At 40.2% G+C, this 13553-nt stretch overlaps 1 protein-coding gene across 2 annotated transcripts in view; it reads left to right on the top strand.

Moving 5' to 3' along the window:
* The window catches only part of Mitf (microphthalmia-associated transcription factor), a 211191-nt gene that overhangs the window by 179662 nt on the left and 17976 nt on the right, over positions 1 to 13553 (top strand). For both annotated transcript variants that reach the window (XM_013010547.1, XM_013010548.1), the window contains exons 3-6: positions 1595 to 1822; positions 2898 to 2981; positions 5135 to 5230; positions 13152 to 13269. In XM_013010547.1, the coding sequence (XP_012866001.1) occupies positions 1595 to 1822; positions 2898 to 2981; positions 5135 to 5230; positions 13152 to 13269 (526 nt within the window). The remainder of the gene's footprint in view (positions 1 to 1594; positions 1823 to 2897; positions 2982 to 5134; positions 5231 to 13151; positions 13270 to 13553) is intronic.

Below are 13553 nucleotides of genomic sequence, written 5' to 3'. Positions count from 1 at the left end.
TGAAAGTTCAGCAGAGTGTCTTCCCCACTGAGAGACCATCTTCTTGAAGTCGGAAGTGGCAGTTTCTCGGCCATTAGGAAGGTCTCATGTGTAATATTAGCTTTTAGGCAATGTCTCCTCCGAAGGGGGCACCCGGCTCTTAACCTATTACTGAAAGAGAAATACCATTGTCTATTAATACAACTGGAACGAAAGATGAATAGTGAATTGGCCTTGATCTGACAGTGAGTTTGACTTTGATAGCTCATCCCTTAAAAAGGTTCTTTTATATTTAAGAAAAAAAGCATGACGTCAAGCCAGGGAAGGGGGTTGGTGGAATGGATATCGATATTTAAGCCCCAAATCTTAGGAAATTTAAAAAAAAAGCCCCTTGTGAGAACTTTTTTTTAACATGCATAACTAATTAGCTTAGGTTATTATAAGCAGAGCTGCTGTGACAAAGTTTCCGGCGGTGTCTCAAGATACCTTGTTCGTAGTGCCTTCTCTATGCTGCGGCTCTCGGAATTGGAATCGCAGAAAGTCAAGGGAGGACTAGTCTACAATTTCTTGTTGGATTGGGGCCACATAAAACATTGTTATGCTGGAAATGCTAGAATATAATCACTACCAGGTGAGCTGCGTTCTTATTTATCTTTGGTTTCTGAGATACAATGCTATGAATTGTCTCATGCTCCCTTTAACTGTCTCTGTAATAAGCGCTCTGGTTTCAGTAAATACAGATCTTGCTGTCTTAGTGCCGATTATTGTCTGACGCCCTCAGAGGTAGTTCAGTGCTCTGTTGTAGTCTTGAACAAAGTAAAAATTACTAGGATTTATCCCCCTTGTGTGTGGCCGTTCTTAGTTCATAAGATTACATTGTGTTTATCAAGGAAAAAGGGAGTCCAAAAAAATTTTTTTTTCTAGAAAAGCATCTAAAAGTTCATAGGAAAAGGGGGAAAAATCCTGATTGCTGATTAATAGTGATGCCTTTATAAATAAATTTATAGGAGTGTTGTGTGTTTGAAAGAAGCTGTTTCACATACAGCCAATTTTTCCCTTGAATTTGTTCAAAATTAAGAAGCTGAATAATCATGTTCAAAGGGATTCATTCACAACTCATTGATTTAACCACTGAAAAGTTTGTTTATTTTCCATAACCATTTTACAGTTGGTACTTAGGAGGGATGTAGTATAGGTATCTGCGGTGGGGTGAGGGTTAACATGAAATCATTTTGTTTGTAAAAAAGTATATGGTAAATTGAGTTTTGCATCTTCTGTCTTATGACATCTTTTCAGGTGTGTTGGGAAACTTTTTTTTTTTTGCCCTACAGAGAAGTTATAAATTTTCACTAATGAGAGATTAGAAGGGCACCAACTTTGAAAGAGATGCATAACAAATTAGCGGACAAAGTGTTACTGTCAATCCTAGACTCTGAACCTCAGTAATATCCAAGTCGTTAGCGTAGTGCCTGGTACGCAGCTGGGCTCAGTCATTGCTTCTGTTGCTGGACTTGTCAGTCGTGTGCCTTGTGGCTGAAGGAAGAGCTGTTCAAAAGTTAAAAAGAAAAAAATAGTAATAATCATGCTCTTCTTTTCCCTCTATGACTATGTTCAGGTGCAGACTCACCTGGAAAACCCCACCAAGTACCACATACAGCAAGCCCAAAGGCAGCAGGTAAAGCAGTACCTTTCTACCACTTTAGCACATAAACATGCCAACCAAGTCCTGAGCTTGCCATGTCCAAACCAGCCTGGCGATCATGTCACGCCACCAGTGCCCGGGAGCAGCGCACCCAACAGCCCCATGGCTATGCTCACACTTAACTCCAACTGTGAAAAAGAGGTAATTGATGTCTCCTCTCCTCTCCTCTTTCCTTACACTCAATAACTGTCTGTTGGGTATTCTCGCCCTTAACTATAGACTCTATTTTGTTCACCCCTTCCCCCCCCCATCACTAGCCTCTGTCTTTGATTCACCAAGTGTGGCTGTGACTTGCCAGCCTTGTGTCCCTGCCACTGGGTTATTGGATTTATTGCACATGATGGAGACTTGAGCCCGCTCTCAGCACAATGTGGAAGCAGAAAGCTTCCTCCAGTTATTTCTACTGCCATACCTGAGTGCCCTTCCCATGCTTCGTAGTTTAAGAAGCAGCAAAAATGCAGAGAGAGGAGAAGGGGAGGTGGAAAAGGAAACCGCAAAAAATAGAAAAGGTGTGGGGACAGGCGGTTTTGAAGTTCCGCTTGTTGTGAAAGACTGGAATATTATTTTTATTTCTCCCAGAGTTGAAAAAAAAAAGTAAAAGCATGGAATGTGTGCGGATGGATTTAAATGATAGAACACAGTGAGAATTGAATAGAAAAGCCAAGGTTTGGTGCTAGCTACATTCCATTTCATAATGAAATCGCTTCTGCTGCCCGTCAAATCTGCTTTGGTGCAAGGCTGGCTTGGAGACAAGACGCACATAGACCTTCAGACTCATTGTTGTAGCCGATTTAAGAGCATAAAAAATTCCTGAGAGGACAGTTGTGATTTCATGACTGCTACTTTCAAATGAGGACACGATGAGCCACATGTTAGTAGAGTTTCACCGTACTTTGAAATGTGTATGTGAATTCCTTGGTGACTCTTCTAAAAACTTTTCTCAAAAGTTGCATTCCGTTTTTCTAAAAGTTACGTTTAAGCACTGGAAGGACTAAGTCTTTTCCCCTGAGCCCAAACCAAAAGCTGATTTTTTCACTGTCATCTAGCAAGATGACTTGGTACCAGTCCATCCTTCATTTTCTGTGTCTTGGTCAGATGCTCTCTGTCTGAAAGCTTCGTCCATCGTGTTGCTCAGCCATCAGCCTCATGTGAACATGTCGTTGGGAAAGCCATCTGCAAACTCAAGTCATGGGCTGTTTCTGTTTGTGTTTTACAGGGATTTTATAAGTTTGAAGAGCAAAACAGGGCAGAGAGTGAGTGCCCAAGTATGAACACACATTCCCGCGCATCATGTATGCAGGTACTGAATGACTGGACGGCCCCCGGATGTCACACTTTATAATGAGAATCTCTATTTGTGGCTCATCACGCCTTCCTGATGACTTAAGGGTTTTTTTGTTGTTGTTGTTTTATTTTTTCCTTCTTCCCATTGATTTTTTTTTTAAGTAGGCGAAACTATGTTCAGGACTATTTTGTTCACAGTAGCTCATGATTCAATAATTACTGAGAAAATTCAGTCTACTTTTCCCAAGATGGTCTTATGTCATACAAAAGGGGAACCAAACATATAGGTTTTAATTACAAAATAAAATATAATATGTTACACTGTACACATCATCATTAATGTGTTAGGAAGATTTGTAAGGTAGCAATTTTCATAAGAATATTAGTAAATGCAAAGGGTAACTGTATGTGGCTTCTTTTTTCTTTTTTGGTCCAAAATGGACACTCGAACTCAGTACCTGATGCTTTTGTTCATAGGCTAGCAGTCTACCAACTGAGCCACATCTCTAACCCCAGACCTATATATTATTTATAAATGAAACCTCATGGTACATAAATTCTGGAACTCTATTTAAAAATATATATTGGGTATTTTACCAAATAAAAGTTCTTATTTTATTTAATGAAAACATTCTGCTGCATCAATTTACATATTTATGTGTATACACATATCTACAAAAGACAGTATAAACAAATTATTGTTCCTTCTTGAATTCTTACACATTCTATTTTACAATTTAGAAATTGACCATATTCTATAATCTTTATATTTTCCAGTATCAACTTGCACTGCCTTTGTCATAAGAGGGAATTTTTTTTTAAAATCTCATAAGTACACGAATTTTATTTTCTTCAGAGTAAGGGTAAAAATTTACAAAGAAAGATTGTTTATATTTCCCGGGCCTCTTTTCCTATTCGTCAATTCAGTTATAAAATCATAAAATCATCTGTTACAAACAGCATGAATAAACTGGTCTGCCTAGAATTGGAACCTAACAGTGTCCAACAATTATTCAAAACCTATTGCCAGTTCATCTTCAGTCATCCCTAGTTAGCACTTGTGTTAAAAATGTTTACTGTGTTCTTGACACAATTAGCAATTTATATGGTTTATCCTGGAATCAAACCAGAGTCTGGTAAGGTGACAGATATTGTTGGCTTCCATTTATAGACTGGCACACTGAAGTTCTTAAAAAGTGGGAGGCCTTGCCTTTAGTTTGGGAAATGGGGGAAACCAGGATGCCAGCCTGAGCCTGTGATGTTGGAGCCTCGCCTCCTTAACAGGAGGGCAGACAGACACAGAAGAATGCCCCACTGCAGCCTGAGAGTTCATTGTGCACCTGTGGAGCACTTTCCAGGCCAGCACAGGCACACCAACCAACTCAGATATCCCAAGTGTTTATTACAGATAAATGTTTCCACAGGCTCCTCTGCAACTGCTGCAATGCACATGTAATCGCTGTTGTTTATTACCAGAACTGGTGTTTTGGTACTTCAGCAATAACATTGATCTAGTGGGAATGGCAGCTCCAAGTCTGTAATGATAACTTAGTCCTGGTGTGCTCCGTGGGGAGCACCAGGCACACTGGCAGCAGTACAAGGAGACACTTGTTTTACCAGTTGCTGTACGATCAAGGCAGGGCCAGCCAGTGGCTTGAGAGATCCTGTACAACCAAAGCGCTGAATTAACCAACCATATCTTCCTTCTCCTAGAAGGGTATGGGGGGGAAAAAAGAAAGAGAATAGCAGTTGTCACTAAAATGAATCTTTACTGTTTAGGACAGGAAGTTCAGCATAGTGGTTGAAAATATAGGTTAAGTCACAGCTCTACCCTAAAGTCATGCATGCAGGACTTTAGACAATCCGCTTCTTGTGATCTCATAGGGACAAAGGCTATAATAATAGCATCTACGGATGGGATTACTGTTGGAGTAATTAATGTATCCTATGGAAATCCCTAAGCTCAGTGCTTGGCACCTAGTAATCACTCCAAGGCTGGCTACAAGAATTATTCACATCACCTATTAGTGGTAATGGTTTTCAACAATATCTTCACTTCTGTGGAATGAGGAGAATTTACTATTGCTTTAGGTAAAAAAGCACTAAGTAGATCAAATTATAGCTTTTTTCTTATTTCTGTCTTCTCTCCCATGGCCCGTTCCCCTACAGATGGATGATGTGATTGATGATATCATTAGCTTGGAATCAAGTTATAATGAAGAAATCCTGGGCTTGATGGATCCCGCCTTGCAGATGGCAAATACGGTATTGATGACCTTCATCTTTTCTTTTTTTTAGAGAAAAGCTTGAGATATTTCCAGTGTTCTCTTCTTTTTCCTGAACTCTTTATGTTTGTAGCTGATGAATTTATTAATAATAAAATGGAAAATTACCATAGGCTCACAAATCAGGTGAATTTGGTACTAGAAATAAAATGTTTTTCACACATTAGAAATAAATACTGCATCTCTGGAACTCTGTGATAAAGTTCTACATTCTCTGGAATCTGGTGTGTTTTTCACAAGACAGGAGACCTGCTGATTCTCCCTCATGCCTTATGCCCAACTTAGTACGCATCAGACCAGAAAGCTACTTTGCACTGTTCTGTTCATACAGGTGTATAGTTAGCCTGGACAAGTTAATACAGTTTTGAATGGAGGTGTCTCACTATCCACCAGTGTAGCGGGACAGTGTAGTCTTTGAAAGAAGCAGAATTTACTGTATTTAAGTTCAGAAGCTACTGGTCCTCTGAACTTGTGTGCTACTATGGTGCTGTTGTATATCACTTATTTCCCTATGTCATTTAGAGCCTCACTTGTATATTTCTTTTTCTTCACCCCTTTTATTTGTGTTTTCAGCCGCTATTTAAGCAAAGTTATATTAGAAATCTTCCTTAGTTTTTACAATCACTCTCTGTAAGTGTAGTTGTGGTGATTCCAATAGATAGGTTAGCACAAGATTCCATAGCTAGAACCAGGTCTGTTCTGTAGATGATCCAATCCTAGCTATGAAACCATTGTATTCTTTAATAACTAGTGTTTCAAAGCCTCAAGTTTATTGAGTTGAAGGAAGAAAAGTGTATATTTTGTGGCTTTTATGAGTATGGAATTTCTGTTTTCCAAGAAAATGAATACTTAGGATTATTGAGCTATACATGTTTAAATACTGCAGATGATAAATTTCATATTGTGTAGTTTCTTTTTATTACATTAAATGTCTCAAAAATAAAAATACTAACTTCTAATAGTAATTTCCTTAGGAACAAGATAGCCCTTATTTATTTACACTAAAATTCAGCCAAGTGAACTTCTGGGCTTACACTGTTCTTTTCTTTCCCATGTTGGTCCAGTTCTTTAAGTTATTTTCTTGAACACATGTGGGGATGGGTCTGCCCTTGAATCTCACCACTTCTGCTAGGAGACTCAGAGTTTTGTCTACTTCCCCTCCATTTAAAATCACCATCTGATTTTGGAAGAGCCACATGATCTGCCTTTTTGGTAAATCTTCTTGTGCCAAACTCTCCTAACCTTCTTTAAACCTTTGGTTGGTCTCCATAGAACACTTCACTTCCAACTTGGAGCAGCCCACCAGATGCAAACTGCTCTTGTCAGCATCCAGAATCCTGGAGTGCACATGAGCAGAACATTTGAGGAGCTCACACTAGGGTATATTTATAAATATACCCAAACATAATATATATTTACAATGCTTGGGTGCCCTAGCAGCATTAATTAGCAATGGCCTAGTCATCTGAAAAATCTTCATTAGAAGTGTGGCCTTTTTGCCCTTGATATCAAATGGGCTAAAAAGAGCTGTAGAAAGGGCATTTTATTACCAACATTGGTTGGTCAGTTGGATCCATCCTCTCTCCCTCTTTCCCTCCCTTCCTCTCTCCCTCCCTCTCTCCCTCCCTCCCTTCCTTCCTTCCTTCCTTCCTTCCTTCCCTCCCTCCCTCCCTCCCTCCCTCCCTCTTTCTCTCCTCTTCCCCTCTGCTTTCCCTTCTCACCCTCCCCTTCCCCTTTCCCCTTTTCTTTGTTTTTCTTCCTTTCTTTCTTAAAATGGTGAAAGCCTTTGAGGTTGTCTGGCTCAACCAGTACTCACCATTGTATTAACCATCTCTTCCATGTCCTTATATTCCACACAAGAGATGAGGTAGCCAACTTTTTTGAGAGCTCCAAGAAAGGATCTGCAGGAGAGGAGTGACAAAATGCAGGGGTCAGAAGTTGGAGAACAGTGAGACCTGAGTTCAAATCCAAAAACTGTCATTTATGGTGTGAATTTCCATGCTTCTTCAAGTCCTGTTTCCCCCATGTGTAAATGGAGCTATTCATTATACCCACCTCACATGTCATTTTACTTAGTGTGTGTGTGTGTGTGTGTGTGTGTGTGTGTGTGTGTGTGTGTGTGTGTAAAATATAGAACTTAACAATGGAAATCTAATTTGTACTTAACAAAATGGTTTAAATTATGCTTTACAATTTATTAGTTGTAATATCAAATAGGATTTTTTTTCCTTTTCTTTCTCTACTTGGGTTTAAACTTAGGGCCTTGAACTTGCTAGGCGTATGCTTTGACATGAGCCATGGCCCCAAGCCTTTTCTGCTTTGTTCACCTTTCTGGAAGGACCTTCCCTTTTTGTCCAGGGCCAGCTTTGGACCACACACTTCCTGCTTATGTCCTTTCAAGTGGCTAGGTCAAGAGCATGCACTATCACATTCAGCTTATTTGTTGAGATGGAGTCTCACTGACTTGTCTAGGCTGGTCTCAAATCTCAGTACTCACCAACTCTTCCTCTGGAATAGCTGGGATTACAGGTGTGAGCCACTACAGTCTTGGAGCAGTCTTAATACTATTTGTTTATTCAGCTGACATTCACCAGGCATCTGTAATATTCCAGGCTCTATGTTAGAATACATAGCTTACTAGTCAGCGTCTCTTGCTTATCATATTCCACATGACAACCCTCCTGAATACAGTCATTATGACTCTGTGCTTTTGTCCTTTTGAATGGACATGCATGTCTCCTTAGCACTGAGGGGTTGTTCTTCATTATTTGATTGCCTTGAAATATTTCAATTGATTGAACATCTATTAAATGCCTCTTAGATGAAGTGCTAGCGATTCAAAGGAAAAGCACGCCTTCTGTTCTCATGAGGTCAGGGAGATCAAGTCAGCCCATGAGATCAGAAGGTTTAATTGAGGAGGAGAAGAGGGGTCACCTCGGGAATTCCCAACTTGGGACTATCCCCTGAGGAGAGACCAGTGAATGAATTCCCAGCAAGTAAGGACTCTCTTGCAGCTAACCTTCAAAAGCCACTCACTCCATCCTGCCTTCTGCTCATCTTTTGTGCCACTGTGCTGGCAAAGGCAAAATGTCACCTAACATCTACCTTGTCTTTTGACAAAACTATTACAGCATTTTTTGCTACTCTGAATCAGACACCTGAATGCGTACTCTTGTTGTGTTTGTTGTGGAGCTGAGGAACCAATCCAGGGCCACACGCATGCTAGGCAAATGCTCTACCACTGTATTTCATCCCTTGCATGCTTATTCATTTGTGTGTGTGTATATGTGTTTGTGTATGTGTGTATATGCGTGTATGTCAGTACTGAGGCATGAACTCAGGGCTTAGGCACTGTTCTGTAGCTTTTTTGCTGAAGGCTAGTACTTTGCCAGTTGAGTTATAGCCCCACTTTTGTCTTTTTGGTGCTTTGTTGGAGAAGTCTCATAGACTTTGCCAGCTGTGGTCTTCAGATCTCAGCCTCTTGAATAGCAAAGATTACAGTGTGAACCATGGGACACCCAGGGAGTGCTTATTCTTTAGTTTGTTATTTAAGCTTTCTACCTCAGTTTCCTCATCTTTGAAGTTCAGGTAATGATCACATCTACCACAACAGAATCCATGTAAGAACTGTAACAGTTAATCCACAGCAAACATCGAGAACACTTCCAGCCCTGATAAACTCATTAAAAGTTATCAGGTCTTATTTTCGATAAGCTTGGGTTTTAGTTATCAAAAGCACATAATCAAGCTACTCTAATCTATTCACACTTTATTTTTTCCCACAGTTAAGATTTAAGTTGAATACTCTTTGACGTAGGCATTTTCCCCCGTTTTGATTCTTTGAAATGCTTTATTTCCAGTTAACTACATTAAAAAATGTGGAAAGAACACTTAGCAAGGAAAGTGTCCTCAGGGAACTGAGGTCTAGAAATAACTACTGGAAGAGCACAAGGACCCTCTTGTACGATCACAAACAAAGAATAAAAGTCCCAGTTTACTTGTGTTCACAGAGTGCAATGGATATTCAGAGAAGGGACCATCCAGGGAGAAAAATAATAACATTTTACAGTGATCATCTTCTTGGAAAAATATTCATTTTGGTGGAGTAGAACCCTCTAGAGCTCAATTTAGACCATGAGTAGGACAAAGACAAGGTACAGATACCTTCTTTTTATTATCATGGCTGTACAAGTGAAGCCCATCTGCCTGGTCAGTGCTCTAGATAAGAACTCAGCAGGTTGCCCACCAGCCATGTTAAGTCATGATTCCTCTTGGTTCTCAGTTCCACAGGTGTTAGTTTGATCTAATTGTGAGGCTGTGTTTATAGGGGAATTTTCTGACATATGAAGGGAACCGCAGGATTGTTAAGTTTTTTTCAGTTTTTAATCCTCCTTTCTTTCCATTTTGGGATCCAATTCAGAATCAAGAGTTTGAATTCTGATCTTTTCTTTTTTTAGATAGGCCAGTGGTTCATACCTATATCTAACTACTCTAGGGAGACTGAGACGGGAGGATCACAGTTCAAAGCCAGCCCAGACAGAAAAGCTTGAGACTCTTATCTCCAGCTAACTACCAAAAACAAAACAAAAGCAGAAGTAGAGCTTCAGGGACAGTACCCAGGCCCTGAGTTATATATGTATGTATGAATATGTATAATTTATATCATTTCACACATGTATTTTTCCTGTGTTAGAAACGTATATTCTTATTCTGGAGTTTAGAATTAGATTCAAAGTAGATTGGTAGAAGACTTAGAGGTTTATCTTTCAGCTAGCTATACATCTCACTTACCTAATAATTATCCCTAACAAATCACCATAACACAATTGCATGTTTGCCATCCAATTTGCATATGAAAACATGTCTATGGTTTATATTCTAGAGTTATGGGAACAACATCTTTTTAGCTTATTGTTTTGAATTTTCCAGTTATATACTTGGCTTATTCAGAAGTTTCCTGTAAATCTGAAACTCTGCAAGGAATAAAGTTTGGGGTTTGGGAGGCATCACTAAAATCATTTTCATGGCAACATTGTAAGATTTCTTTTTCTGGCCCTTTACAGCACCTGGCTATAACATGCATGTGCTTTCATTCTGTTAGAATAAAGTTGGATGAGGTTAAAACTGAATATACAGAGTAAGCAGGGTTGTCCTTGAGAAGGTGACCTATCTCAAATAGAGCCACTTAGTGAAATGACAGCTAATAATCAAAGTCACTTTTTATCAGTTTCTTAGCTGGAAGGTTCAAGGACATTTTAAATTAGCACCATGTGTCTTTACTGGCCTATATAAAGGAGATATGTGTATTATGTTTCTGTAGATACTACAGGTTCTGCCTTCAATACAGAGCCAAGGAGGGGCTAAGGGCCTGCTGTATCTACCCACCCCAGTCTAGTTAGAGCCTATAAGAAAGTCCCCCGTGTACACTTCCTTCAGCCCTACCTCTAGCTAAGAGTCTATCTAGTTCATGGAGTATTTATTTATAGGAATAGATGGAAATGGCTACCTAGAAAGGGAAACCTACCTGATCCTATTTTTATCTCATGATAGATTTCCATCTGCATGCTAACGGCCTTTTAAGAAAATGAACAGCCCTACAGGCTAGTCATCCCTAATTCAAAATCCAAAAGGTTCCAACATCCAATACTTTCAAAGTGCCAACTTTATGCCCTAAGTGGAGACTTCCACACTGACCTCATATAACAGGTCAGTCAAAAGGCAGGTGCAGGGGCTGGGAAGGTGGCTCAGTGGTAGAGCGCTTGCCTTGCATGCCTGAGGCCCTGGGTTCGATTCCTCAGCACCACATAAGCAAAAAGAAAAAAGTCGGAAATGGCGCTGTGGCTCAAGTGGTAGAGCGCTAGCCTTGAGCTGAAGAGCTGAGGGACAGCACCCAGGCCCAGAGTTCAGGCCCTACGACCGGACCCCCCGCCCAAAAAAAAAGGCAGGTGCACTTAAAATACTATAGAAAATTAACTTCAGGTTATGTGTAGAAGATGTATGAAACATGAATGGATTTCATATTTAGACTTTCATGTCATCTCCAAGATACCTCATTTTGTATACAAGTATTGCAAAAAAAAAAAAAATCTAAGCTGGGTGCAGGTGGCTCACAACTATAATCCTAGCTACTCAGGAGACTGAGATCTGAGGATTGAGGTTCAAAGCCAACCTGAGCAGGAAAGTCCTTGAGACTCTTATCTCCAATTAACCACCAGAAAACTGGAAGTGGCGCTATGGCTCAAGTGGTAGATCACTAGCCTTGAGCTGAAGAGCACAAGGTCAGCACCCAGGCTCAGAGTTCAAGCCCCATGACCAACCAAAAAAAAAAAAAATTCTAGAAAAATCCCAAATTCCCACAGCTTCCTGGATATAGTCCTAGTAAGGGACACTCAGTCTGTATAGCAAGCACAGTCTTCATTAGAAATGCTTAGCCACTAAATGTTTTTGGTCCTACCTCCCTCAGATACAAACTTTGCAGTGTGCCATCAAAGGAAGGGCTCAGTGACCCCAAATCTACTTATCCAATAATTATAGTTACAGGGATTATTTGAAGTAATATGAAAATATTGTTTGCAGTGGGGAAAAAACAAGGTCACATAACTTCATATTTAATATTCAGGATTCTCATCAAGGCCTAAGAAGAGGAAAGGCCTTACTTAGTATGTAAACTACAGGAAATGCACGTCCAACCCAGGAAATCAGTGTCAGAAAAAACAAAACAAAACAGAAATTTACCGCTTTAAAACATTTAGTTAGTTGGAGGAGGATCAATGGTTGTTTTAAGTGTAATTTTTTGGTTCTTTTATTAAAGTCTATGGGCTCCCTCTTGTGGCTTTCTGAAAAATTTCAACTTCAAGGAAATGAGCAATAAGGAAATCAGTTCTTTTCCAAAAATTAACATTTTTCATTGCCTTATTAAAGAGAAGGGAGAAGTAAGTAAAAGGAAGAAAATTGACATTGATGGGAAAGTCAATTAGGTAGGAAAGTGACACATAAGATATTATTTTATGATAATCCCCAGCATTTACTACTATTGGCTTTGTTTTGCTGGTTGTAGGAGATAATGCCCTTGACACATTATCCATTGTCTCCAATATGCAAATAACACCCCCCCCCCAGGTAGTTATTGGAGCCAGCGTGTGAGTGTGTCCTTCCCTGTCTTTAGCTAAGCTGTACAGCTACTGTCTGAGTGAATGAAAAGCAAATATTTCATGTTTGTATACTTAAAAGAAGAAAAAGCGAGGTGCTGGTGGCTCATGCTTGTAATCCTGGTTGGAGGAGGCTGACAGCTGAGGATTGAGGTATGAAGCCAGCCAGGGCAGGAAAGTCAACTACCAAGAAGCCAGAAGTGGAGCTGTGTCTCAAGTGGTAGAGCACTAACCTTGAGTAACAGAGCTCAGGGACAGCTCCCAGAACCAGCCCCTCACCCCCAAGGGTGGGGGGAAAATACCTAACACTTTTATACCACTTCCTTTCTTTCAAATGAAGCCTGGAGTAGGCTAAGTACAATGTATCTAATTACTACTTCACATAGGTAATCCAAACTAGTTGGGAGATGGAAGTAGGAAGATCTTGCTTCAAGCCATTCTGGGATGGGGTCGGGAGGGTTTAGTAAAACCCTATTAAGCTTGCCACCATGGTTCTATTGGGAAGTATGAGACTGGCCCAACCAAGAGCACAAAAACACTTCTCTGAAAAATATCTAAAGCAAAAAGGATTGTGTACATGCTCAAGTGGTAGGGTATTTGCCTAACAAACACAAAATCCTGAGCTTAAAACTTCTGAAGGGTGGGGTGAGAGAGGGGGGTGGCTGCCCGGAATCTGGGAGAGGATGTGGGTTTGATCTGAAAACCTTGGGAAATTTTCAGCAATTCACTGCTGTTCTTTTTTGTTGTTGTTAGTTACCGGTCTCCGGAAACTTGATGGACCTTTACAGCAACCAAGGCTTGCCACCGCCAGGCCTTACCATCAGCAACTCCTGTCCAGCCAACCTTCCCAACATTAAAAGGGAGCTCACAGGTCCGTAAACAAACATGCTTCTTACTGTAATATTCTGTATATTATAATCCTTGTTAGGCAGAGTTAGTGTGATAGTAATGTATGTAGCCAACTCCTGGATCTCCTTTCTTCCATCTCTAGTTATAGAAACACTGTGTGATATTTTAAGATGGAGAATTTATATTTGAAAATCCTGGTTGCCAGTATTTCCTGAGATCCTGGCGATCATGACCATCATTTCCAGATGGCATTGGTCACCATGTCTGTGACCGCCGATCCCATTTGGGTGACAGTGGAAGGCAGCA

This window comes from Dipodomys ordii, unplaced genomic scaffold (genome assembly GCF_000151885.1).
Source record: "Dipodomys ordii isolate 6190 unplaced genomic scaffold, Dord_2.0 Scaffold12, whole genome shotgun sequence".
Classification (NCBI taxonomy): domain Eukaryota; kingdom Metazoa; phylum Chordata; class Mammalia; order Rodentia; family Heteromyidae; genus Dipodomys; species Dipodomys ordii.
The sequence above is the reverse complement of the archived record's forward strand: the minus strand, read 5'-3'. Positions and strand labels throughout refer to the sequence as shown.